Here is a 26,469-nt window from a genome sequence, read left to right as displayed (position 1 = left end):
AACTTCTTTACACACAGATTTGCATTTCTCAGTTTGCAGTGTCATCCCAATATCTTGTATTTTCCCAAGAACCAATGTTCTAAAGTGGAGGTGCAGATCAAAATGCCATCTTGAAACACAGCTATCCCATGTTTCCAAAAAGAATATCCATGAATCCATCAATTAAATGCAGCGGCGGTGGACACAAGACCAAATGGCTTGCGTACAAAGCAGATTGCCCGATCAGGACGGACAAAAGAAATGAAATAACAGCTTTCTAGTGACAGCTGGATTTAATGGTAAATCTAGGGTGGAAAATAATGCTGATTCCCCCCAATATATCTTGGATTTTGGGGAAGGAGGTACAGTCAAATTGAATTTGCTTATTTAGTGATCTGCGGGCGAGCTCAGAATCTTAGATTGCCTGCTTTGTTTCTGACCAGAACCATAGAGGGGCCCAAACAGATTACTCAATAGATTCAATGATACATTCCTTGTAGCATATCAGAGAATTATTTTCTAACACACATTAATATAATTTCTACCTGTTCGGTACTTCGAAGTGATAATCCAAGCACAACTATACAAATCGTTTGGCGAAATCCAATGTATAAAGAGTAGAGGTCAATGGAACACGTGGTAAAGTAGCCATATGTCAGTGCTTTGCGTGCAGTTTCAAGTAAGACTAGCACATATCGATGGAGACTATCCACCTTTTCATGTGCACCTATAATTAAAAATTATAATAATTCCTTTTAGAGAAGTTGAACCACTACAATTCTTAAAAGTAACCAGTTTATTACTTCTATATACAATTAGTCAAATTTTTTCTAAATGTATTGCAAATATAGGGTCATAATCCACATGTCTCAAATGTATGGCCATCTCCATGTCTCCCAATCTTAGTTGTATATCTAAATTATCAGGATATTCAAAACCAAGTCAAGACTTGGAAAGTATAAACTATTCAAATAATATCAACCAAAGTGATATATATATCTGTCGTTATTAAACAGCACGCAAAGTACATAGGCACAAATGAAACCTAGACTTATATAACATGCGCACAATATATACCACAAGAATGTAATAACATAAAATGAATAAATGACTGGTAGGGGTTATCATGAGGCATGCCAAAAAAAACACGAACAACGGATGTGCAAATCCCAGAAAAAAATTGAACAAATTCATCCTGTCTAGCAAACAGCCACATAGTAAAACATTCTTGCAGTTGGACAACATAGCGCTGGGATTGACGCAGCATCATGGAAAGCCCATGTTTGTGGTATGTATGAAGCACTAGAGTTCAAGCAAGCGGGTCGAGACTCCAAGCAATGAAGTCTAACGGAGAGCAAATTCATCCCCTGCAAATTATACTGATCAAGTGAACATTGACAAACATAACAACCACTCAACACACAATCAAGACACAGAGGCTCTATTAGTGGATATAGAACAATTAAAGAAGATTTTAAAGAAACTAAAACAAGGAGCAGCGGGCCCAAATGGAATTCCAAACCTACTATTCAAAGGTAATGTAACTTATTGGCACCACTATCGAACCAACCGAATCCCTGACTCTTGGCTAAGTAACATCTTCCAATCCATTTTAAAGAGTGGAAACCAAATTCTACCAACAAATTATAGACTTAAAGCATTGATAAATGTTGCAGCAAAACTCTATGCATCCTCTTTATTACAGCATCTAGACTCGAAGGCAGATGGAAAAAAGCTTTTGCCATGGATACAAACCCATTTAGAGCCCGCATGAGGACGTTAACGAACCTAACAGCGTTAACGCTTCTAACAGAGAAGGCAAAAAAAAGAAAAACTCTCCAATTCACAACACCTAAGCTCTGCATTTGGTAGCGTCCCTTGAGGATGCCTATGGTTAAAATTGGATGAATGGGGTATTCAAAGCAGCCTATTGAGGGCAATAATTGAATTACATACAGGGACCCGGGCCTAGGTCAAAATTGACGATGGTAGCCGAGAGACAAACAAAATTGATACCAAAAGCGGCCTTAAACAAGATGCATCTTAGCGCTATGTCTCTTTAATATGTACCTTGCTGATCTCACAGGTGCCATTCCACAGGGCAACTGCCATCCCCCAATCCTGGCCAAAGACAAAATAGGCCGCCTCCAATATACGGACAGCAGTGTCCTACTGAGTCATACACCAATAGGCTTGCAACGCAGCATGAATGCCCTAAAAGGTTAAGTGGACAAGAAAGGGCTAGAACTAAACCTGCAGAAAACAAAAGTGGTAAGGCTGGTGGATTTAAAATTCAAGTCACACTCCTGGTTTATGGAAGGAAAAAAAGTCTAGATAGCAGCTACTTACAAATATCTAGGTTTGAACGTAGAACATCAAATGTTTTTCAAGCACCACTCAGCTGCAATACAGGCAAAAGCACAGTTGCTAACTTATGGTTTTAAATTATTAATTAGAAAGCTGAGCTGAGCTGTCCGTCGTTTAGTCCCTTACTCTCAGTTCTGTGTGCTCAGTTAATGCCAACAGTGACCTACGGCACGGAAATTATGTGGGGACCTGAAGCAGCCATCCTTAATTAAATCCAAACAAAGGTATATAAAACTGTATTTCATAACTCAAAATCAGGTTCCCCAGCTCATGTATGTTTAGAGTTTGGCCTGAAAAATCAAACACCGCAATGCAAGAATGCCCACATCAAACTATGCTGGAGACTGCGCGCCTCTAAGAATGGCACTATTAACAATTTATGCTTGCAGGAAATTGAGGAGCAAAAACACAGCAACTTAAACAGCTCATGGGGATGCCGTCTAAACCAAGCAAACAAGGACTTAGGAATACAAGCAGGCTGGGACGCGAGGATGGGAAAATCTGCATCCCATCAAGTGATAAGTGCGGCAACTCAACTTTTGTCCCACAAAAGAGATAAAAAGGCTCTTTCCTGAGTAGTGATGAATCCACATACAAAAATGAACAAGCATTGGCAATAGGTCTCACCTTTGGGACATTATAAGTGTTTAGCCATGCAACAGTTGATGTTGCACCAAGGATATTGTGCTGCATAATTAAATACTTATAAGGTCCCAAAGGCGAGACCTATTGGCTCTGCCAATGCTTGTTTACATTGCTCTGTCGCTAAGCTCCACCATAGTGCACTCGAAAAAAACACAAAGGTTATTTCCTTGCAACAACTATAAGTAATGGTTATGTAGCAAAACAATATCCAAGAGAATTAGTCACCCTTTGCATTATTTTAAGCGTGACACATAAAACAAAGGACACACAGATGATGGACGGAATGCAGAGCAGGGAATGTCTTCCTGCTCACAGAATAGTGCAAAAATGTGAAAGAGAAATGGTGGGGGTCATATGTGCCCACTACAAATTATATATTATTTTTAATAAGAATTATTTTTGATTTGGATATTTCTATACACTTGTCTGTTTTCATTTTGATGGTTATTCTTTTATTTTCTTTTTTCTTCTTTCTTATTTCAAAGTATTTTAACCCCTTCCCCGCTCATGACGGAACTGCTCCGTCATGAGCCACGGTTGCCGTGTGCTCATGACGGAACGGTTCCGTCATGCCACGACCGTTGGCGGCCGCTCCGCCCACGCGGCGCTGTTTCCCCGCCTGTGCGGGGGGACAACGCAACTGGGCGGAGTCATGACGGAACCGTTCCGTCATGAGCACAGCTCAACTGTGGCTCATGACAGAGCGGCTCCGTCATGAGCACAGCGCCACCGCGCTGCCCCCCCGCACCCCCCAGCGCCGCGGCGGAATTCCCGCCGCGGCGAAGGGGTTAATAGAAAATGTTAGCCAGGAACCAATAACCTATCCACATCCTACCATTCCATGAAGCACTTCATGCAAAAAGCATACAAATATTTATTTAATTATTTAGCAGTTTTATAAGGCGCTATTATTTAGCAGTTTTATGAGGCGTTATTGTGCATAATTTTGGTTATGTCAGAGTGTTTTACAGAGTGGTGAAACAATAAAGTTGTATTGCAGGGTGGAGAGCTTAGAGCCCAGATGAACAGATGAATGACTAGATGCGTCTGAAGTCCTTTATTGCAATCTCTGTTCTGTGTTGACTTTATTCATTTATTTATAGTTATATATGGCATGAACTAGACCTGGAGATAACAGAAGGCTTCAACTAAAATAAGATAAAATAGTCCAATACAATAATCAGGGCCACTGGAATTCTGTGGTTTTGGGGCTGCAGCCTTTTGTGCATAATTATGGATTTATCCCATTTGCCACATAATCCATCATCTGCTGCATATTATGCAGATTTTAACAACAACAAAAAATGGTCCTATCTCAAACGAATCAAAAGTTACTAAAATTTCACCAATACGTGTTTCTGTGCAGTGGAAGGCCCATTGCAAAAGTGGACTGGTCATCTTTCAATAGCTTACCGCTGTATTCGGATGTTAAACGTGTATTAAGAAGGTCAAAACTTTTCACAGTGTTAACGTGTAAAAATGGCAAAATAATGAAGTAATACTGTCACAAAATGTGCCGCTTTACACCACCCAGTTTGCCTTTTCTTGCCGCATAATTCTAGTGGCCCGAACTCCGAACAATGATATATGAATGCATCATTGAAGGTACCGGTCATAGAGTCCCACATCTAAGCAGAGATGAAAGAAAGCGAAGGTGCAAGCCACGAGTGTTAAAACCCTGCTGAAAGCGTGAGACAAGCCATGGTACTGACAGAAAATAAAGGCCTGTATTAGTGAAACATCATCAAAGACTTGCCGGCGGCGTGAGCGCGGGCCCGAAGGGAAACTTACAAGTGATGTCATTCTCGAAGAACTTTCCACCCGCAGTTCTTCGCACCACAATTAATGGTAATGAGCACTATGCAAACACATCATTTGGAGTCCGGCCTGATCCAGAGAATGCGTTTCCGGGTTGCGTCATTTCCGTTATGTGAGTTAAGCCGCGTCCGGTCTTGCATATCCTCAGTAAAAATAGACATGGCGACTGTTAATGATAGGGGTGGGCGGAATTTGCGAAATTCACTTTTGCAAATTGTCGCGAAAATGTTAAAAATCTCCGCAAACACGCGGAAATATCGCGAAGATGCGGAAGTTTTTTTCCCGCCCGTTCGCGGTATTTTCTGCGTGGTCGCGGCTCACCAACTTACCCATGCGGTTGCTCACGGGCGCGGCCATCTTGTTTTCACTTGTCTCGTGGTGCATGATCGCGAGAAGAAAGACGTGATCGCGCGACGAATGACGTTACTGCGGGCGCGAACTGTCGCGAGACAGCGCAAATGGCTACCAACAATCCAACATCTCGTGGAGAACGCGACCGGATCGGGAAAACTTGTCGGCGAACGCGGGGATTCAGGTAAGGCGATCGCGCACACGTGAGAATGTATTATTTTACAGCGCGAGCAAGCAAAACATTTCCGGTAAAATGTGGATTGCGGAAATTTTGACATTTTTGCGCTCTCCGCGGAACGCGAAAATGTCACATTATCGCAATTTCCGCGAGCGGAATGGAATTTTAGCCCAGGCCTAGTCAATAGCCCAGATATGCTTTTTAGGGCACATCTTGCTCATTTTGCATGGCCATCGCTTCTGCCCTGCCTGCTTTCGGCGCCAATAAGCAGCTAAAGAGAAGGACCTGGACTAATGTGCATTGATGTCAATTCCGCCAAGCTGAGCTCCAGTCCTGGGATAAAGCCTTTGAGAATACCCATGCATTAGCTCCGTTGACATAATGGATATTTCTATACACTTGTCTGTTTTCATTTTGATGGTTATTCTTTTATTTTCTTTTTTCTTCTTTCTTATTTCAAAGTATTTTAACCCCTTCCCCGCTCATGACGGAACCGCTCCGTCATGAGCCACAGTTGCCGTGTGCTCATGACGGAACGGTTCCATCATGCCACGACCGTTGGCGGCCGCTCCGCCCACGCGGCGCTGTTTCCCCGCCTGTGCGGGGGGACAACGCAACTGGGCGGAGTTATGACGGAACCGTTCCGTCATGAGCACAGCTCAACCGTGGCTCATGACGGAGCGGCTCCGTCATGAGCACAGCGCCACCGCGCTGCCCCCCCGCACCCCCCAGCGCCGCGGCGGAATTCCCGCCGCGGCGAAGGGGTTAATAGAAAATGTTAACTAGGAACCAATAACCTATCCACATCCTACCATTCCATGAAGCACTTCATGCAAAAAGCATACAAATATTTATTTAATTATTTAGCAGTTTTATAAGGCGCTATTATTTAGCAGTTTTATGAGGCGTTATTGTGCATAATTTTGGTTATGTCAGAGTGTTTTACAGAGTGGTGAAACAATAAAGTTGTATTGCAGGGTGGAGAGCTTAGAGCCCAGATGAACAGATGAATGACTAGATGCGTCTGAAGTCCTTTATTGCAATCTCTGTTCTGTGTTGACTTTATTCATTTATTTATAGTTATATATGGCATGAACTAGACCTGGAGATAACAGAAGGCTTCAACTAAAATAAGATAAAATAGTCCAATACAATAATCAGGGCCACTGGAATTCTGTGGTTTTGGGGCTGCAGCCTTTTGTGCATAATTATGGATTTATCCCATTTGCCACATAATCCATCATCTGCTGCATATTATGCAGATTTTAACAACAACAAAAAATGGTCCTATCTCAAACGAATCAAAAGTTACTAAAATTGCACCAATACGTGTTTCTGTGCAGTGGAAGGCCCATTGCAAAAGTGGACTGGTCATCTTTCAATAGCTTACCGCTGTATTCGGATGTTAAACGTGTATTAAGAAGGTCAAAACTTTTCACAGTGTTAACGTGTAAAAATGGCAAAATAATGAAGTAATACTGTCACAAAATGTGCCGCTTTACACCACCCAGTTTGCCTTTTCTTGCCGCATAATTCTAGTGGCCCGAACTCCGAACAATGATATATGAATGCATCATTGAAGGTACCGGTCATAGAGTCCCACATCTAAGCAGAGATGAAAGAAAGCGAAGGTGCAAGCCACGAGTGTTAAAACCCTGCTGAAAGCGTGAGACAAGCCATGGTACTGACAGAAAATAAAGGCCTGTATTAGTGAAACATCATCAAAGACTTGCCGGCGGCGTGAGCGCGGGCCCGAAGGGAAACTTACAAGTGATGTCATTCTCGAAGAACTTTCCACCCGCAGTTCTTCGCACCACAATTAATGGTAATGAGCACTATGCAAACACATCATTTGGAGTCCGGCCTGATCCAGAGAATGCGTTTCCGGGTTGCGTCATTTCCGTTATGTGAGTTAAGCCGCGTCCGGTCTTGCGTATCCTCAGTAAAAATAGACATGGCGACTGTTAATGATAGGGGTGGGCGGAATTTGCGAAATTCACTTTTGCAAATTATCGCGAAAATGTTAAAAATCTCCGCAAACACGCGGAAATATCGCGAAGATGAGGAAGTTTTTTTCCCGCCCGTTTGCGGTATTTTCTGCGTGGTCGCGGCTCACCAACTTACCCATGCGGTTGCTCACGGGCGCGGCCATCTTGTTTTCACTTGTCTCGTGGTGCATGATCGCGAGAAGAAAGACGTGATCGCGCGACGAATGACGTTACTGCGGGCGCGAACTGTCGCGAGACAGCGCAAATGGCTACCAACAATCCAACATCTCGTGGAGAACGCGACCGGATCGGGAAAACTTGTCGGCGAACGCGGGGATTCAGGTAAGGCGATCGCGCACACGTGAGAATGTATTATTTTACAGCGCGAGCAAGCAAAACATTTCCGGTAAAATGTGGATTGCGGAAATTTTGACATTTTTGCGCTCTCCGCGGAACGCGAAAATGTCACATTATCGCAATTTCCGCGAGCGGAATGGAATTTTAGCCCAGGCCTAGTCAATAGCCCAGATATGCTTTTTAGGGCACATCTTGCTCATTTTGCATGGCCATCGCTTCTGCCCTGCCTGCTTTCGGCGCCAATAAGCAGCTAAAGAGAAGGACCTGGACTGATGTGCATTGATGTCAATTCCGCCCAGCTGAGCTCCAGTCCTGGGATAAAGCCTTTGAGAATACCCATGCATTAGCTCCGTTGACATAATGTACAGCTTTCATACATTCCCTGGCATGCAAACATGCAAACCTGCAAAATTCCCAATTAGTCTTTGAGTCTTCGCCCCAAGCCTTTCAGATACATATTGTCAAAAACGTAATTTACAGCGATATACAGTGTATCGCTTGTGGCAGACTCCATTGTGTGAATTAGCACAGAAGGGGGCACAGGAACCTCGTTAAAATTAGGATAAAACTCTTATTACAGTGTCCAGAGAACAGACACATTTCCGCTTTGAAAGCAAATGCATGTCTATAACAAGAAGCGCGAGAGAAGCACGAGCAAAAAAAGGAGACGGAGAGGGCGGAGCGAGTGAGTGGCCGGGACGTGTGGGCGAGGATACTCTTATAACAGTGTCCAGAGAACAGACACGTTCAAGCTTTGAAAGCAAATGCATGTCTATAACAAGAAGCGCGAGAGAAGCGCAAGCAAAAAAAAAGGAGACGGAGAGGGCGGAGCAAGTGAGTGGCCGGGACATGTGGAGAAGTGTAGCTCACTGGTTAGAGGAGGCATACCCTGAAGCAGAGATCAGACCCGGGACCTGGGTTCGATTCCCGACGCGGCAGGGTCCAGAGCCCAATCGTCCACGGACTCGATAATTCTCGCTTCGGTGCCCACTCTAAGCACGAGTTCACACTATGCAGCTCTGGGCAATAAGCTTGCTTAATCTCCACAACGGCCCCCCGCGGCGGGATGCCTGGCTTTCACCTTGGGGATGCCCAGTACGGGTTATCTTACAGGGAAAAACCAGGACGGGTTCCCAATGCAAGCGCCAAGATGCCCGTAGGGTGATAGCTGCGCTCTATAAGTACATCAATCAATCAATCAATCAATCATGTGGGCGAGGAGAGAGGCACACGCGCGCACGCTTAAGAGAGCAGTCTTCAATTTTCAAGCACTGCACTCATGCTTGTGGCGCGCCGCTGCTCGCTCCCGCAAGGTGGATGCCGCCACCAGCACGAGTGCAGTGCTTGGAAAGTGAAGACCGATGGCTAAAGGGCCTCCTAGACAGCGCATGCGCACTGCCTAGGCGAGACCTAAAAAAGTGCAACCACAGGAGTACCTTTCAGCGCACTTTTCACAGCCCTAAAGCATCAGTTAATGTTATTTCGTTTGGGCTTTATGGAAACCAAAGATCTTATATCCGCTTGGAAAGATCAGCCTCAAAATCAAGACTGCCGACTCTGCCTTTACAAGCAAGAATCGCCAATACACATTTTTTGGCGTGTGCCACGGTCCACTGGCGCAAAATCAACCATCTGAAACCAATATTTTTTCTATTTGAAAATTCAGACTTGCAGGCTAGCGGTAATCACTTGGTAAGCGGTACTTCAATTCCCCTGGCATGCAAGGGGGTAAACTTTTTAAACCCGATTTTAAAAGAACTGGAACAAATTAAAGGAAAATCTGCAATAAGGGGGAAGGAAATAAACAATAACGCTTTTATTCAAGACTGTATAAATCAATAACCCATTAACATTTTATTCATGATAGAACTGGTCATTTTTTTAAATGTAATTACCATTTTTTAGGCTTGCACAAGAAGGATAGGGGTAATCTGTGCGTTGCTAAAGAGAAGAAGGATTAATCCGAGGAGCTGAAGAATTTAAAGAAGACACCTTTCTATCTGTAGTAAAACTAATATTCATTTTATAGGGATTCTTGGTTTGCACAAGGCACTAGCACTTTATTATATACCTGCCCACAGGCGTGTTATAAGATTCACTTTCATGTTGCATTTTATTAACAATAAACTTTAATGCAAGATAAATTACATAATATACAGCAACATTTCTTCAGTTTTCAGAGTAACCAGGTTTTAGTGTTGCAAATTCTCTATTTTAACGAACGTAATAGAATGTTTTTTTTTGGGGGGCGTGGCCACGACGCCGACCAAGATGGCCGCCTGACACGGGACCTCCGACGCACCGGAGCTTATCAATCATCCCGTTTCTCCTCCGGAGAGCATTTCTTCGCCGCAGACACAAGATTTACACGTCGGAATGCAGCGCGCTTCTGGTGAGCGCTTTTTGACGCATTTTTAGGGCCGGGGTGCCCCTTTTCTCGCCGCAGTTGTTCTCTCCTCAGAGAGCGGCCGCCATTTTGTCTGTGGCGTGATGTTCGTTTTTCTACCGGCTTGGCAGCATTTGCCCCACATTGCCCTTTTTTTGGGATTCTACGCCTCATGACTGCGGTATCATCCATTCTGGGCGCTGCCTTGCCACATGGATATCTTCTAGCCTGTGCTGCTCCACATGGATGGAATGAGGTAGATTCTGATTAATGACTTTTTCTTTGTGATGTTCCTGTCTTCCTTTTTGATTGCACTCACTGCCTCTGACGGAGGACGTCTATGACCTGGTTGGTTTCTGGCCCTGCACTCTTCATTTTTGCCTAGTTGGGCACTGGCTTGTCTCTGCTCGTTCTGGAACATTCCTTTACTCACTCCACAAGCTCTCCTTGGATTATTACTCCACCTCTATGCGACTGAACCCCTTCATCTTTCCTCACAGTCGTCCTCTTGTTTACTGCTTGTCAACTCCTGACTGGCTTCTATGGGCAAACTACGTAATCCAAAGTTTGTCTTTACCCCTTCGGGGAGCTCTCCTGTGGTAACCTCTTCACCTCAGTTACCGACGAACTCTCCTACCAAGGTAGCACCAATGGCGGGAGTAACCCTCCCTCGCTCCTCCTCAACACAGCCTCCTTCAAGCAAACCCTCGCCTCCATCAGCTTCATCTTCTAAGCGCCTTAAACAAGATGCCTCTTCACCAGAGAAACCGTCATCCCCTATTTCCATGGAGATGCTTTTTGAGGAAATTCGTGCCCTTCGGCCTTTTGTTGAGGAAACTAATAGTAAAATGCAGTTTCTTGAGGAGAAATGGTCATCTATCGACAACAGAGTTACAGTTGTGGAACAACAGGTTTCAGACCTTCACTCTACATCTCAGAGAGTTTCCTCTCTAGAAAAATCTGTTTTGGCGCTTCAGCAACACACGGAGGAGTTGGAGAATAGGAATAGGAGGAACAACCTCCGTATTTATGGTTTGCCGGAAGCTTTAGAAGGGGACGACCCTGTGCTCTTTTTCTCTTCCTTTCTCCCGAAGCTTTTGGACATGCCATCCACCACCTCCCTCAATATTCAGAGAGCGCATAGACTTGGTCCTCGTTCATCCACGTCAACCAGGCCAAGGGGTGTCATTATTCTTTTTCTGAAATTCACAGATCTTCTCTCTGTCCTTTCAGCGTCCAGAGCCAAGCGTCAGATCTCCTGGTTGGGTCAGAGAGTATATCTTTCCCAGGATGTTTCAAATGCTACTGCCTCCCGTCGGAAGGAATTTTTGTCCCTGCGAGCTCCGCTGAGATCCCTTGGTGCTAGATTTGGTTTATTTCATCCGTGCACTTTCAAAGTTACGTTACAGAATCAGACTTGGACCTTTCAAGATCCTGCTGAACTCAAAAATTTCATTCATACCCGTTCTAATTCTGCCATGGAGACCTCCTCCTCTTCTTGTGGCTGACTGTTTAACTGTTTTTACATCTTTTGATTACTTGTAATGTCTAACTTTTGCTTCCCTTACAGGTCATCCATTTCTGTTCCTGCCTCTGTCTCCGTTTATTAATTCTTCGTATTAGATTATAATATGTTCTTCTTACTCACATGTTTCTAGCCTCAGACTCCCTCGTACCTTTTCTAAGTTTTGTGTCCAGTTTTTGTCCCTCAACACTTGCACTCTCATCCTTAGTTCGTCATAGTATATCTTCATGTTCTCAATTGTTACTCTTTCTTTATTCATTTATCTAGATGGACCGTCTCCCCCTCATCCTGGCTCTTCGGTTATGTTCCTTTTGTTCCGGTGCGATCCGGCCTGGTCTCCCGTTAGGGGGATCTGTCTCGTTGAGTGTCGCCACTTCCCCGTTGTCCTATTTCGTACTCCCCTCAGGTATGTTCTCCTCAGTCGTCCCTTTGGGATATGTGCTGTCTCTCCTTGTACTTATTTTCCTTTCCCTTTTCCTTTATCCTTTTCTTTTCCCTGTACTGGTTGATCAATTCCTTTTTCCGTTTGTTTCCATTTACCTCTTTTCCTCTTTTCTTAACCTATTTCATCGATATTTCTCACAGTTTTCTCCTTTTCGACTTGTCTTTTGCGTATGCCTCTTCTTCTTTACTTCTTCTGTCCTACTTGATTCTATGTTATTTGTTAATTCAAAGTTATTACATGGAATGTAAAAGGTTTTATTAATCCTATCAAGCGACAGAGAGTTTTGTCCCATTTGGCCTCCTACAACCCAGACATTGCTCTTTTGCAAGAAACCCACCTTAATGATGTTGAATCCCTGAAGTTAAAAAGAAGTTGGGTGGGTACAGTCTTATTTTCACCCTCTGACAACAAAAAGAATGGAGTTGCTATCCTCTGTCACAAGAGGCTTAAATGTACGGTTCTGTCCCAGGAGACGGATTCTGAAGGTCGTTGGGTACTGGCTAAATTATTGATAAACTCGATTCCTTTGACTGTGTTTAATGTTTATGGGCCTGTACAAGCAGACTGTTCTTTTTGGCCTTTGATTACCGAGAAATGTGTTCAATATAAAGATGTTTCATTTGTTTTTGGAGGTGATTGCAACCAGATTGTTGACCCGTTCCTTGACCGCAAATCCACAGTCCGTTTTACACCACACAAACCCCACAAACAATTTCTTAATACTATTTCACAATCACATCTTATTGACTCTTGGCGTCTTTCACACCCAGACACGTTGGACTATTCCTTTTTCTCTCCTCCTCACTCATCTTTCTCTCGTCTTGACTATATTTTCCTCTCTAATTCTTTATCTCAGAATGTTCTATCTTCTTCTATTGAACCTATTGTCATCTCGGACCACGCTCCCATCGTGACAGTTTTTGACCTTCTCCCACCACAGCCTAAACCTTCCCGTTGGCGCTTTAACAGTGCACTCCTCACTGATCCCAATTTTTCTTCTTCTTTTCGCTCTTTCGTTGAGGAGTTTTTCTCTCTCAATTCGGACCCTAGTATTTCCCTTCACACTCTGTGGGACTCCTTTAAGGCCTCCGCGAGGGGTTTCATTATTGACTTTGTCTCTCGGAAGAAGAAACAGTTTATTCAAAAGCGGAAATCCTCCCTGGCTCATATTAAAACTCTAGAGCACCAGTTTTACACCTCTTCTGATAAAGTTATGTCACCGGATCTCCTGCGAGCTAAGCTAGAGTTCAACAAATTAACTACAGATAATGCTTCTTCGATTCTCCTTCGCAGTAGTGCACGGTATTACGGAGGTCGCAATAGATCTGGTAAGCTTTTGGCCAATTATCTCAAATCCCGTAAGGAACGCACTCTTATAGACTCAATATATTCTTCTGCTGGCACTCTTCTCCACAAAGACAAAGAAATCCTTGAGCAATTTCAGTTGTTCTATCAGAATCTCTACACCCCAGAGTGTCCTCCCGCTCCTTCCCTTATTCAGAGTTATTTTGAGAAGCTCCCTGTACCGTCTAACTCTCACCTGAATTTTCTGGATCTTGATCGTGACCTCTCTCTTCAGGAACTCTCTGCAGCCTTGTCAGCCCTTACTAAAGGGAAGACCCCTGGCCCTGATGGCTTTCCTGTGGAATTGTATTTGCATTTCTCAGACATCCTACTACCTAAACTTTTAGCCCTCTTTCAATCATTTTCCTCTTCTGGCAAGGCTGAAGGCACCTTTCAAGATGCCTCCATCTGTTTGATCCCCAAAGAAGGCCGCGACCACCAGTTTTGTAAAAATTACCGACCGATTTCGTTAGTCAATGTAGATTACAAAATCTTTGCCAAATTACTTGCAATGCGCCTAGACCCCCTTATGCCTCACCTTATTGGCAAAGAGCAATGCGGATTCGTTAAGGGCAGGCTTACTTCGGACAACTCTCGCCTTCTTCTTAACGTTCTAAACAAAGCCCCCTCACTTTCAACCCCTCTTGCTGCTATCTCTGTTGACGCAGAGAAGGCCTTTGACAGGGTTGACTGGTCTTTTTTGTTCGCTTCATTGCGGTGGCATGGTTTTGGTTCCAAATTTATATCCCTTGTCTCTCTCCTATATTCTGCCCCCAAGGCCTCGGTGCTTGTGAATGGACAACTCTCTCCCTCTTTTACTCTTCAGAGAGGTGTTCGCCAAGGTTGCCCTCTTTCCCCGCTTCTTTTTGTTTTATCTCTCGAGCCCTTCTTATCCTCCATTCGCAATAACACTTCCATTTCTGGCTTCCCGTATGGCTCTAATCAATTGAAACTTTCTGCCTATGCGGATGACATCTTACTATTTATTTCTGACCCTGAATCTTCCGTCCCCCCCTTATTATCCGAGTTTCACTCCTTTTCTTTGGTCTCCGGTTATAAGATCAACTCGGACAAAACCGAAATTCTCCCTCTCACCCCATCCTGTCTTCCCCATCTTTTCTCTGCTACTGGTTTTGCATGGAGTAGCTCCAAGATTAAATACCTTGGTATTCTGTTTTCTAACTCCATCTCATCCTCGGTTAAATTGAATCTCTCGGCAGTTATTTCCAGGATTGATCAGTCACTCTCAGCCTGGAATCCCTTATTTTTATCCTGGTGGGGTCGTTTGGACTCAATCAAAATGATGATCGCCCCTATTTTAATTTACACCCTCTCTATGCTACCGGTTCACATCCCCACGTCTTACTTTAAAAAAATTGACTCTCTTCTTTCTCGCTTTCTCTGGAAAGGTAAGAAATCCAGAATTTCCATTGCCTCCCTCCGTAAGCCTAAATCCAATGGTGGGGTTAACTTCCCTGATTTCCGTCTTTATCATAGATCCTTCTCTTTACGTCAAGCCTCGAGATGGATCTCATCTACTCTCTCTCCTTTCACCCCCCTCTGGCTCCTTATTGAACAATCTTTACTACTACCCTTCTCTTTTGCCGAGGTGATGCGATTCTCTTCCAGGAATCCTTTTTCTCTGTGTCCCCTATTCAAACATACCTCTTCTCTTTTAAGCCCTTTGGTTCTTCCCTCCGAGGTCACACGTACATCCTTCTTAAATTCTACTATTTGGTATAATTCTCTTATCCTTTTAAGAAATAGACCTATTTTCTGGAAAGCATGGAGGGTAAAGGGCATAATATGGGTCAACCAACTTTTTGACGGTATATCCCCTTGCTCTTTTCCCCAATTTCAACTTTTATTTCAATGCCCTCGCTCCTTTTTGCGGAAATTCACAACCCTCATGGCCATTATCCTTGATTGTTTTTACTCTCTTCCCTCCTCATCATCATCGTCGTCGTCTCCTTCTCCTCTTCTTAATATTCTTGCTACACTCCCTAAAGCATCTCTCATCTATAAATCTCTTGTATCTTCTAATCCCAATCGTGTCAAATCTAAAGTGGAGCTCGCTTGGGAAACTGATTTTTCTTGTACTTGGTCGACTACTCTTTGGGATAAGTTGTGGTCCAGATCTCTAAAAATCTCCCGCTCTGCTTCTCTTACTCAATCCTTATTTTATTTGTATCACAGGCTTTACCTTTCTCCTCTTTCTTTATCCCGTTTTTCTCCCTCCTCCGACTCCAAATGTTGGACTTGTTCTTCTTCTGATGCTGACCTTTTCCACATGCTTTTTCTTTGCCCTGTTGTCTCTACCTTTTGGGGGAAAGTGTGGTCATGCCTCTCCCGTATCTTCCCTCTTCCTTCCTCTTGTACACACTCACTTCTCTTTTTGGGTAGCCTTTCTGACTCCTTGAATCTCCCTGCTCATCTACACGGTCTCTTTGACCTCACACTTGCGCTTGCCTTCCAACATATTTCTTCCAACTGGAAATCTTTAGCTTCTATTTCCCTACAAGGCTGGTGGAATTCATTATGCCACTTTCATAGATTGGACGTTTCCTTTGCCTCCTCTTGTAAACCTGCTCGTAATGTTGATTTTTTCTGGTTGTCTCTCACCACGTATTTGGACTGCTTGGCCCTAAAGAAACCTATATGTCTCAATGCAGAAAATTTTAAACCTCCTTGAACGTCTCGAACTCTCTCCTTTGCTATTCACTATAAGTTTTGTTTAATATTTTTACCTGTTTTATGATGGTAATTGTGCATCGCTGACTTTTTACGACTTTTACAATCTGAATATGTGTCGTATTTTGTAGAATATTGTATGGTTTATTTTATTATCTTGCTATCCCCCTTTCCCTCTTCCCCTCCCTTCCTCCCCTTTTCTTCCCCTCCCATTGCCCCCCCTCAACGTTTAAAATCCTCCTAAAATGCTTTGTGGTTTCCAATGCTGATATTAGCAGTATTAAGTTTCTCAATGGTTTTTGTATTGCAATCTGTGCTGATATCTCTCTTTTGGCTTCAATTCTTTAATAAAGCTTTCAAACATAAGAATGTTTTTTTTTGGTTCTTTTTTATTGGAATACAATGGTTTCAATTAACTATGCAAATAAACTTGACTTTCAAAATATTCATAACTTATATTTCTACTAAGCGAGAGGACTATTGGGAAACCGTAACATGGATGTGTGAAGAAATCAGAAGGTTTTGAGCTCAAGTAGCCTGGATCCCCAGGAACTCAATGGAGTCTTTCTCTGATTGCTTAGCTGTCTCCTTGCCACTTCTGCAGAGCTGCAATTACCCAGATCTCAATAAAATCGACAAAATGTTTAGATTTTGGTAGTCATTTTTAGGTCTATCTTACTAAAGCTTTAAAACATTTCACCCGTGAGATGATTTTAAATCATCAAAAGAAACATCATCATTTACTATTTAATTCACACATGTTGTAATTCTTTTAAATTTATGTCATGACTATTTGCACATTGTGGTCCAAACAGAATCAGATTTGATTTCAGTAGGAGCTTCCCCTTTTAGTAGCCCTTATGCATTACCAGACATATCCTTTTTTCAGGGGTCCATATTTAGTGCCAGATTAACAAACCAACTCACAATTATTATGAAAGGAGGGTGCAAGTACATACAGCGCATACATGACACATGAATAAGATGGATGCAAGGGACATGAGCCTTGTAGTGGCTGTATATTCTGTGTAATTACAGATTTGATGCACTTGACACATATTCATTTTGTGCCACTAACCTGAGGGTGCTCGATACCTGTCCAGCCGTGAGGGGAACGGCGCTTCACTGCGGATCCTTGGCGTTGGTGTTGGCGCTCCGACACGCTTCGTGTTGCCGTGAGGGGAACGGCAGATAGAGCGGGACTACACTTCCCATCACTCCCTCACCCGGGCGCCTGCCAATTCCATCATCAGGCAGCACCGGGGAGGCTTAAAGGTCAGAAAGGAGACCCGCAGCGCGGGACGCACGTGGGCCGCGCCCGGTCAAAGCCCGGGCCAAGGGCGGGCCTGTCCTTGCCCGTCCCTGACCGACCCTGACTGGACTGGGCCACCCCTCTAACGTCGCTACGGAGCCTTTGTGCTCAAGGACAAAGTGCACTTCCAGGTTGGTCGGACAGTAGTTAAGTGTTTGTTCGTCCTTGTCATTGAACCCTCTGGGCTACTACCCTGTAAAAATATAGACGTTGAATACATTGTACATTGTAAAACACGCTATTGTCCTTTCCCCACACTATTGGTATTGTCCCGAGTTACATTCCCACCTGTGCCTTCTAGTGTATGATGGCGGGCAAAGGGAAACGTACTGGTGGGGGTGGCTCTGTGTCTGGTACTCTTGACCACTTTATTACCAGAGCGGTCTCAGTTCTAGAACACGAACTAGCCATTACTGAGCGTCGTTTATCTTCAGAGCTAATACAAGCCAAACGTTTATCTCTGGGAATCTTAGCACAAGCAAAATCCCCAATGAATTCAGCAAGGCAGGACTTATGTGATCCAGCGCAGCGGGAGACTCCTGGGGTTAGCACCAATACATTATTGGCCAGTGGTAATGTGACTGATGCACTTGGAGAATCTGCCCCTACAATAGGTAGTTCTTCTGATATCCCCAAACTAGTCTCCACCTACCCCCAGACAAAGGCTAGCAGAAGACCTCTAAAACCTCCGAATCTCAAGAGGAAAAGAGATGGGATCACCCAGGGAGGGAGACAGGCAAAACATCCTAACGTCCCAATAATCCCTCCTTCCGCGACGGGGGGGGGCAGGCTGATGATCATCTATCTCTGGGTGAGATTTCTACCAGGTCGCCTGACCTGCCCCAAAACAGTGATTTCATCTCTCAGATTGAGATAATGGTGCGCTCCCTATTATTGCCATCACTAGAGAGGGTAAAAACTGTTAGCGAAAAGGTAGAACGACTTGAACAAACAGTTCTAGATAACTTTTGCTCTCTTAAAAATGTCATCAAATTAACTACCAAGGACAGAGAAAACTCCCCCAGGGCAAATCCTTTTCCTCCTGTCCCATCATCTTTGTCCCTTGACCCTGACGCTTTGCCTAAGGTCATCTCTGAGGCAGCTCCCCTAAGGCCCTGGCCATGGATAATCCCATTAATCAAGGCGATGGTCACAAAAGGGTCAACCTCACGAGTACTTCCAGCATTGATACTGTAAAAAAGAGTGTGAGTAAAGGAGTTAATATGGAGTCTAGGGATAAAACTAGTATATTCCCTAGGGCTCATATTCATCTTCCTCCAGAATCCACTCCTTACGTAGCTGTACTGACCGGTGTCCCCGAATTAAAAGAAGGTACATTGGAATCCTACCAACAGCTTAAAAACAAAGTCACATTCTGGCTAAATAGGAATAGACCTATCCCGAACTATTTGGACGGGAAGATCCTTTTAGCTAGAAGGGTTAGTTGGATAGGTTCTAGACCTAAAGACGTCCCCGGGGACTCTATCATTATTAACTTCGAAGACAGACGCATAGTGCGTTTTATATGTGATCATCCATCGGCCTATGCTCAGTCTAAAATCGGGGTGCAAGACCTAAGGTACTTTTTTAATTTTAATGCCAACATACCCGTGAGATCTAGTCCAGAACAGACAAATTGGGGAACCAACGAATTACGCTACCCTGTAGCCTCGGACTGACCGGCGCCTGGGACGTCGCTCCCTATTATCTTTTCAAACTTAAGCAACCCCATAGGCGAGGCAAAGGGGGGAGGCAAGGCAGCTCATCTTTTAGCTAATGGGGCGTCTCAAGTAACAGATATATTCTCCCCCAAACTGGTTGGTGAAATCCAAAGGGATCCTGAACAGATCTATGGTTGTCCACTTTATGCACCTGGCTATGGAGCGGCGAGGGGATCAATGGTCTCCTGGAATGTTGCTGGTCTGAAGTCAAAAATGGAATCTCCAGAATGGTTAGCTTTTATAGGGGGCTTTGACGTTTGCATCTTCCAGGAGACCTGGTCTTGTGAACCCCAGTTCATGCAGGGCTTCTTGAACTTCTGTGTCCCTGCAGTACGGGGACTCAAGGGACGACCGAAGGGAGGTCTGTCAATCTGGGTTCGTCAGGATGTATTTCCAGGAGCTAATGCAGTCTCAACTACCTCTGACGATATCCAACTAGTCAGACTATCACTGGGCCCCCTCGGCGATCTGGATATCTTCAATCTGTATATGAGAGGCCTTAATAGGTCGGGCTCACGGGTCTTGGCACACTTGGCTTCCCTCATAGATCAGCACTCAGGTGGGAGGGGAGTGCTTGTCGCTGGTGATTTGAACGTCACCTTCGAACCACTCTTGGATCCCGATCTTGGGTGGGGCGTCGATGCTGTGGAAGACCAACTTTGGGGAGTACCCGAGCTTGATCTTAACCCCATAAAAAGGTGATCTGAGACACTCTTACAGGTCAATGCTCTTTGCTACGAGTATGGCTTGAGGGCTCTGAATGGTAGGACGTTAGGTGACAAATTAGGGGCCAATACATTTGTTAATGGACACTACTCTAGCAGGATTGACTACGTTCTATGCAGTCTGAAATTGTGGCGTTTTGTCCTACATATGGTGGTTGAGGTTAGAGTTGAGAGCGACCACAACCCTATTTGCGTTACCCACCAATGGTGGACAAGCAATCGCCCCGTAGCCGAGGCCATGGATCCAAGGCCGCCTGAAGTTGTCCCTACAAACGACATGCGCAGGCTCAAGTGGCGCGAACTCAAGCTAAATCACTTGGTCACTGTTGACATAGACAACAAATTTGCTGATGCTATATTGGAGCTAGAGAGTATGTCGATCTCAGAGTCACGCTGCATAGCAACCACTGAACTTCAAGATAAGTTGTTTGATGACATAGGCTCGCATTTTACGAAGCCCAGGAGGAAACCTAACAAGATCTCACCCAAGAGCATTAGATGGTACGATGATGCCTGTAGGCAATCTAGGGCCAACTTGGCCACTGCCCTCTCTAGTGGACTCAATGACTCTGTTCGCCTAGCTAGATCGCTGTATAAAAAAGCTGTAAGAACGGCCAAAAGGAACTGGGATGAACAACATTGGCTTGATTTAAAAGGGGCATGCTGCACCAAAGACTCCCGGTTATTTTGGAATATCATTAAGTGGGGCAGGGGTGGGCGACTCGATAGCCCTTCCAATCACGTTTCTCAGGCGGAGTGGGTCAAATATTTCAAACCCCAATACGCCTGTAATCCCTTGTTTAACTTCGCCTGGGTCCCAATTTATGCTCCCTTCTTACAAGGTCCCTTTTGTATCCAAGATGCTCTGAAGGCTCTGGGTTCTGTTACCAGTGGCCGTGCCCCAGGGCCAGATAGGGTTCCTCCCGATGTTTTTCTTCATAACAAAGAGAGCTGGAGCAAGTATGTTACTCTTTTGGCCAATGCCGTGGCCGTAGGTGCTCCTGTTCCCAAATCATGGGGGGGGGGCTGTCATAATCCCTGTATTTAAGAAGGGCGACAAGGCACTCCCATGCAACTACAGGCCAATTAGTCTGATAGATTCTATACAGAAGGTGATTGGGAGGATGGTCCTGAACCAGATACAGGAGTGGATTGATGACAACAACATTCTGTCCCCCTTCCAAGCAGGTTTCTGTAAATCAATCAGCACAGTAGACCAGGTTTTCCGCTTTGTCCAACTCCACTGGCGGGTGGTGACGCTGGGTAAAGGTAGCCTCTACGCAGCTTTCGTGGATCTGAGAGCTGCCTTTGACCTTGTGCCTCGTCTTCGGTTGTGGGCAGTTCTGGAAAAGCTTGGTCTCCCTAAAGAAATCCTGACACTGGCCATGCGATTGCACGAGTCCAATTACGCTAGGATCCGATGGGGTGGGCCAGGCGAGGTTACCCCTGAGTTCCCGGTCGAGCGTGGTGTGCGACAAGGCTGTACTATGGCTCCCACGCTCTTCTCATTGTACATTAATGGGATAGTTGATCTTATGCTTTCTGCAAACATTGACGCCCCAAGGTTGGCTGGAGTCACCATCCCTATATTAATGTTTGCAGACGATACGCTTATCGTATCCAAAACGTCAAGTGGTCTGCAAAAAGCCTTGTGCTTGTTCGATGACTTTTGCCTTGATTACGGCCTGGAGGTTAATGTGGCAAAAACAAAATTCATGGCCTTTAACCCCCATGCTAGCTTTCGAGGAAAAAAGGTATCTATGAATGGTCAATTTTTGGAGATGGTAACTAACTTCCCGTACCTTGACAACAAATGGCGCAAACACATCGAAATGGCCACCCTGCGATTTAAACAACTAACCGGTGCCTTAAGCAGGGAATTTAGCAAGTCATTCACCAAACCGATAAGCCCAGTACTGCAAGTCTATGAAGCTAAGGCTTTAAGTTCTGTGCTATATGGGGCGGAGCTTTGGGGTTTTGACCAGCTAGCCCTTCTATCTAGTGTAGAAAACAAATTCTTTCGGAGTATAACTGGTCTCCCTCAGAGTACTCCATTGATCCCACTTAGATATGATCTAGGCAGGAGGTCCATTCTGGACATTGCAAAGCTCCGACCAGTTTTATACTGGTGGAGACTCTGGACTACCCCTGAGCTCTCCCATTACGCCAACGGTCTTATGGACATTATAAAAACTGATGTCTTCCACAAAATTGCATGGTTAAAGAGCTTACATGAGACGTTGAAAGGAATGGGCATGGAGGTGTTATGGTCTGACCCGGTGACAGCCCTGTTTCCATCAAAGAGTTCTCTCAAAAACGCATACTGGGATAGAGTAGACCTCCAGGTACTGAACAGAGCTTCAGGGATGTCCGGTAACTTTCTAGAAGCCAAAAATGCCCCTGCCTTAGAATCATACTGGGACTTGGTTACCAATGTTAGTGACAGGAAACTTTATTTCCAGTTTAGAGCTGGGTCTCTACCCCTTAGATCTTTGACAGGGAGGTGGGATAGGAAATCGCAGGAATCATGCCCTGCATGTGGGGCTAAATCTGAAACATCCGCTCATTTTTGGTTTGCCTGTCCGGCATTTATCTCTCCAAGACGTGTTTGGCTTTCCCCCATGTGCAAGACACTTGGTACCAGGAGCAGTGTTGTGGCATTACGAATTCTGCGCACTAGTTCTTTAACAATTGTTTCCGTGGCCCTAGCTAAATATTTGGGCTGGGCATGGTCTATACGGAGGAAAGTGACCAAGAACACCCTAGAGGTCCCCCTACAGAATATGGGGCCTGGGCCACTTATGTGCATTGTGCCTGGTTTTTCAGCCTAGTGATCCAGAATGTGCAATTGACAGTGTGTTTTGCCACTATTTCTAGATTTATTCATCAGCATACTGATTTATTTAATGCTTTTCTTAACCGTCTTTTTAATGTATTTATTGATGTACGGTATTAATGAGGGGGCAAAAATTGTGCTCCTGTTTTTATGTTTGTGTCTTTTATGATTCCTTTTAAATCGAATAAAGACTGATGATGATGATATTACACAATGCGCTGCATAATTTGCCGAGTTTAACATAAGATGTTAACAGCTGGAAAGGATATAACGTTACAAATGTGTAGCACATGTGGAGCAGCGCAATGGCGGGCACTTGCAAAGCTTAACATGTAACCTTTCATTTGCTGGTGCTGTATTCAGGGGTTAAATTGTGACTAATGAGGTGGAAAGCTTCCCCAAACATTACTGGTGACCCTGTTTGATGGACTCGGTATAGACTTTTGTTTCTATTCTGCAAGAACGAGTTTAATTTTAATGGACATTCCAAAAATGTAGTTATATGACATGCAAATTGCAAAATAGACACTACATGTATAGATTAAAACCACAAGCACATTTAACATTACACAATTTTGAAAATGTGGTTATAGTACATAATTTTACATTTCAAATTAAGGTAAATTACAATGTATCTTTCAAGCACAGACTAAATCGGCTTCTACTGCTATTTAAATGTAATCCATACATGGTGGGAAAAATGATTTCTTCTGAGTCATGAAAACCTTTTTTATGTATTATTCATGTTGGTCATGTTACACCACTCTCCCAGAATAGCAGTTATTTCAAATCCTAAAGATGTTGCTTATGTTTCAGGTCTGATGCCTTTAATCTTACAGTTCCTCCCACCAAAACGCCAAGGGCCGTATTCACAAGGGTAAATATACATGTGTAGATGTACTCCTGTGTATGTTTGGTACTGCACCAAGTAATAACTTTACACGTGTGAGCAGGCCTAAAGAGCATCTTGGACTGCAGCTGACATGAAGAAACAGCCTAGGGATACCTGCCCCAGGAAGGGTGTGAATCCAGGATGCTGCTGTGCAGGAGGGATGCTGAGATGAAAGGCCAGCACAGCAAAGACGACACGGCATAGTGCGTCAAGACCCAGAGTCTAAGTCGCGTAACAATAGCCCCGCAACTCCCGAGGTGGGAGGGGGGGGGGGGCGAGCTCCAAGGGGCCCCCTCCGGCTCTGTGCGCTGGCAGGCGTTGCCTGAGAGCTTCTAACTGGGTCCGGAGCGTGGGGGCCCCCTCCATATACATGGGTGGGGGGAGTGACCGAGGAGTTCCTCGTCTTCCCCTACAAGAGTTTGCGTCTTTTTGACCGTTCGCCTTCTCCTGCACACCGATCTGTTGCAGATTGAATAAGAGAGTGTAATACGGACCTCTGGCCATCAAACCAGAAACTGGCTTGCTTTCCTTTTCAATAGTCGATGTGATACTAATCAAGTGAACAGTGCTCCTTATTGCCGTTCGAAGGCTGAAAGGTTGGGTTGGCCCTGCTGGGAATCAAACTCGCGACCAACAGATTATGCAAATAAATCACTCTACAGCAATGGTTGCAATGCGAAGCCCCCACCCATCATGCCCCACCTAACCCCCCCCCCCCCCGCGCCCACCCGTGCCGCACTCCCCTTCACTCACCGTTTTCCAGTAGGAGCAGAACTGCCAGGAACACCCAGCCCCCCATTTTCCGACAGCGCACCTGGGCACCTGCTGGGAGGACTCCAGGCCCCCAACCTGGGGGGTTCACCTGGGCATGCCCAGCCCTCCACCGCGCCTCACTCGCCTGAGAGACACACTGTCAGGCGGCCGTCTGACGCCGCAGGCTGGTGTTCTGCTAATCTGATCTCACCCACCGCTCCCACCCCTGCCCTCCACCACCTGTAATGCAGCCGCCGAGGTGCGGCCTGCCTTTGTCCTGCCGTGTACAGGTGCCTTCGAGGAAGAGAACGCGTCGGTTAACGCGCCTGCTGCCTGCTTCGTGTGACCTGCCGGTCGTACATGGCATGATGGCAGTCCAAGCGAGGAAGCTCAGCTGGTTTGTGTACCACCTGAGAGACCTGTTTGCATATTCCAAGCATAGCTTCCAACTTTCACGCCTGAGTCTCAATATTTCATCGATTCCTAGTCAATAACATGGAACTGTAATTTAAGCTTCGCAACACCTTTTAATAACTGCGCTACAAAACCCAGAACCTTTTGTAGTAAGAGTATAAAAATTCGCATAACTTTCTTTGTGTTTTTTTCTGCAACAACATATTCTGAAAGCACCGCACCAGAACAGATCTATTTGCAGATCAATTTGTTTAACTCAAACTGTTCATCGGCGTGAACATGGAGTCATATGCTCTGACAGGACTGCTTGACATTACTGTGTGAGACCAAATAGAAGCGGGCCATTAAGTATGTATGTATGTATTTGTATGTATTTGACTCTTATTAAGCGCATCTGTCACCCCGAGGGTATCCTGGCGCTGAGACCCCAATTAAACCACCGGAAGAATATTTACATTGCCCTAGGGAACAGATAGGTCTTAAGGTCACTTTTAAAGGAGGTCAGATCTTGCTTACCCCTCAGCACTAGCGGAAGGGAATTCCATAATGAGGCGGCTGTGTGGCTAAAAGCTCGGCCACCTATCCTAACTCTGGTGATCTTAGGAACCCGCACCAGAAACGCCGATGAGGATCTCAGAGGCCGGGCAGCTTGATACCAAGAAAACAGGCCCTGGAGTGGTATTGGTCCAAGTCCATGCAGCGCCTTAAATACAAGGGTGAAAAGAGTGTGTGTTTGGGGGGGGGGGGGGCTCTAAAAGAGGTGCGGCCTAAGAAGAGTACCCAGGACTTCTTTCCACAAGGCTGATCTCTGTAAGCAGGGTTCTGGCTTAAAACATTGGGTGCATGGTGTTCAAGTGGCTGAAGAGCCTTTTGACTCTGGGTGAGTTAGTAACAGCTTTCATCATCATCCAATTAAAAAATAATAATTTAATCAAAAATGGGAAGATGAAAGGCTGAGTCATGTCAAATAATTTTTATTTGTTACATTTCTGTAGCATAAAAGCACAAAGAACTAATCATAAAACATACATATTTAAAACCAAGTCCAAGACAAAGACATTTTACAGCTCTTATCATTAACACACATTAGCTATAAAAAAATGCCTGATTTCACGTCATCACGTTAAAATTGCAAGTTTCTGAAGTTTAAGAACCTGCCAAACAAAAGAGGCCATGGCCTGGCATATCAGAGGGCTGTGCAATTTTTGTAAAAACAGTGAGGCTGGTCTACACTGTCTAAATATAAAAACATTAAATAGGAGGACTACATTTTTTTTTCTAGGAATATCGTAAAGTGTGCAAAAGGACATGAAGTGCACATTAGAATGGGCGGAGGACAAGGACAAGGACTCAGATCTGCTAAGCTATAACAGAAGATTAAGGTGAAATCTAGTCAGCACATAGCAATGTTGTATATTTTGAATTTAAGATAAATAGAAAGGGAGGCCACAGTTTGTTTATTCACAAGATTATATGCAATGTTTGACCTTATCCTTCTCTACTTTTTAACCAGGTTGAGTCAATTTGCTGGGATCCGAACATTGGCTGTTCACGTGATTGATGAGTGAAGCGGCATACTTTTTCAATGCGTACCATGAGTAATGTCCTTTAGGTTTAGTGGGGCACATCGCTACAGCAGTTGGTTCAGCGCCTGCGGCTCAACAAGACATACACCCTCAGGAGGCCTCCCATTCAGTGTAAAGCATATGGAGATCTGTGAGACATGGAAGTCTTGTCTGGGG

General features: G+C 44.7%; 1 protein-coding gene across 1 annotated transcript in view; it reads right to left on the bottom strand.

Annotated features, from left to right (window-relative positions):
* LOC146811659 (serine protease 27-like) overlaps positions 1 to 24,441 on the bottom strand; it is a 227,066-nt gene extending 202,625 nt beyond the window's left edge. Inside the window, exon 1 of the mRNA XM_085618628.1 lies at positions 24,314 to 24,441. Coding sequence (XP_085474754.1) covers positions 24,314 to 24,359 — 46 coding nt within the window. The 5' untranslated portion in view covers positions 24,360 to 24,441. The remainder of the gene's footprint in view (positions 1 to 24,313) is intronic.
* Positions 24,442 to 26,469: the final 2,028 nt, after the last annotated feature.

This window comes from Triturus cristatus, chromosome 7, assembly GCF_964204655.1.
Source record: "Triturus cristatus chromosome 7, aTriCri1.1, whole genome shotgun sequence".
In the NCBI taxonomy this organism is placed as follows: Eukaryota; Metazoa; Chordata; class Amphibia; order Caudata; family Salamandridae; genus Triturus; species Triturus cristatus.
Note: the sequence above shows the minus strand (reverse complement) of the source record. Positions and strands in the feature narration are given on the sequence as shown.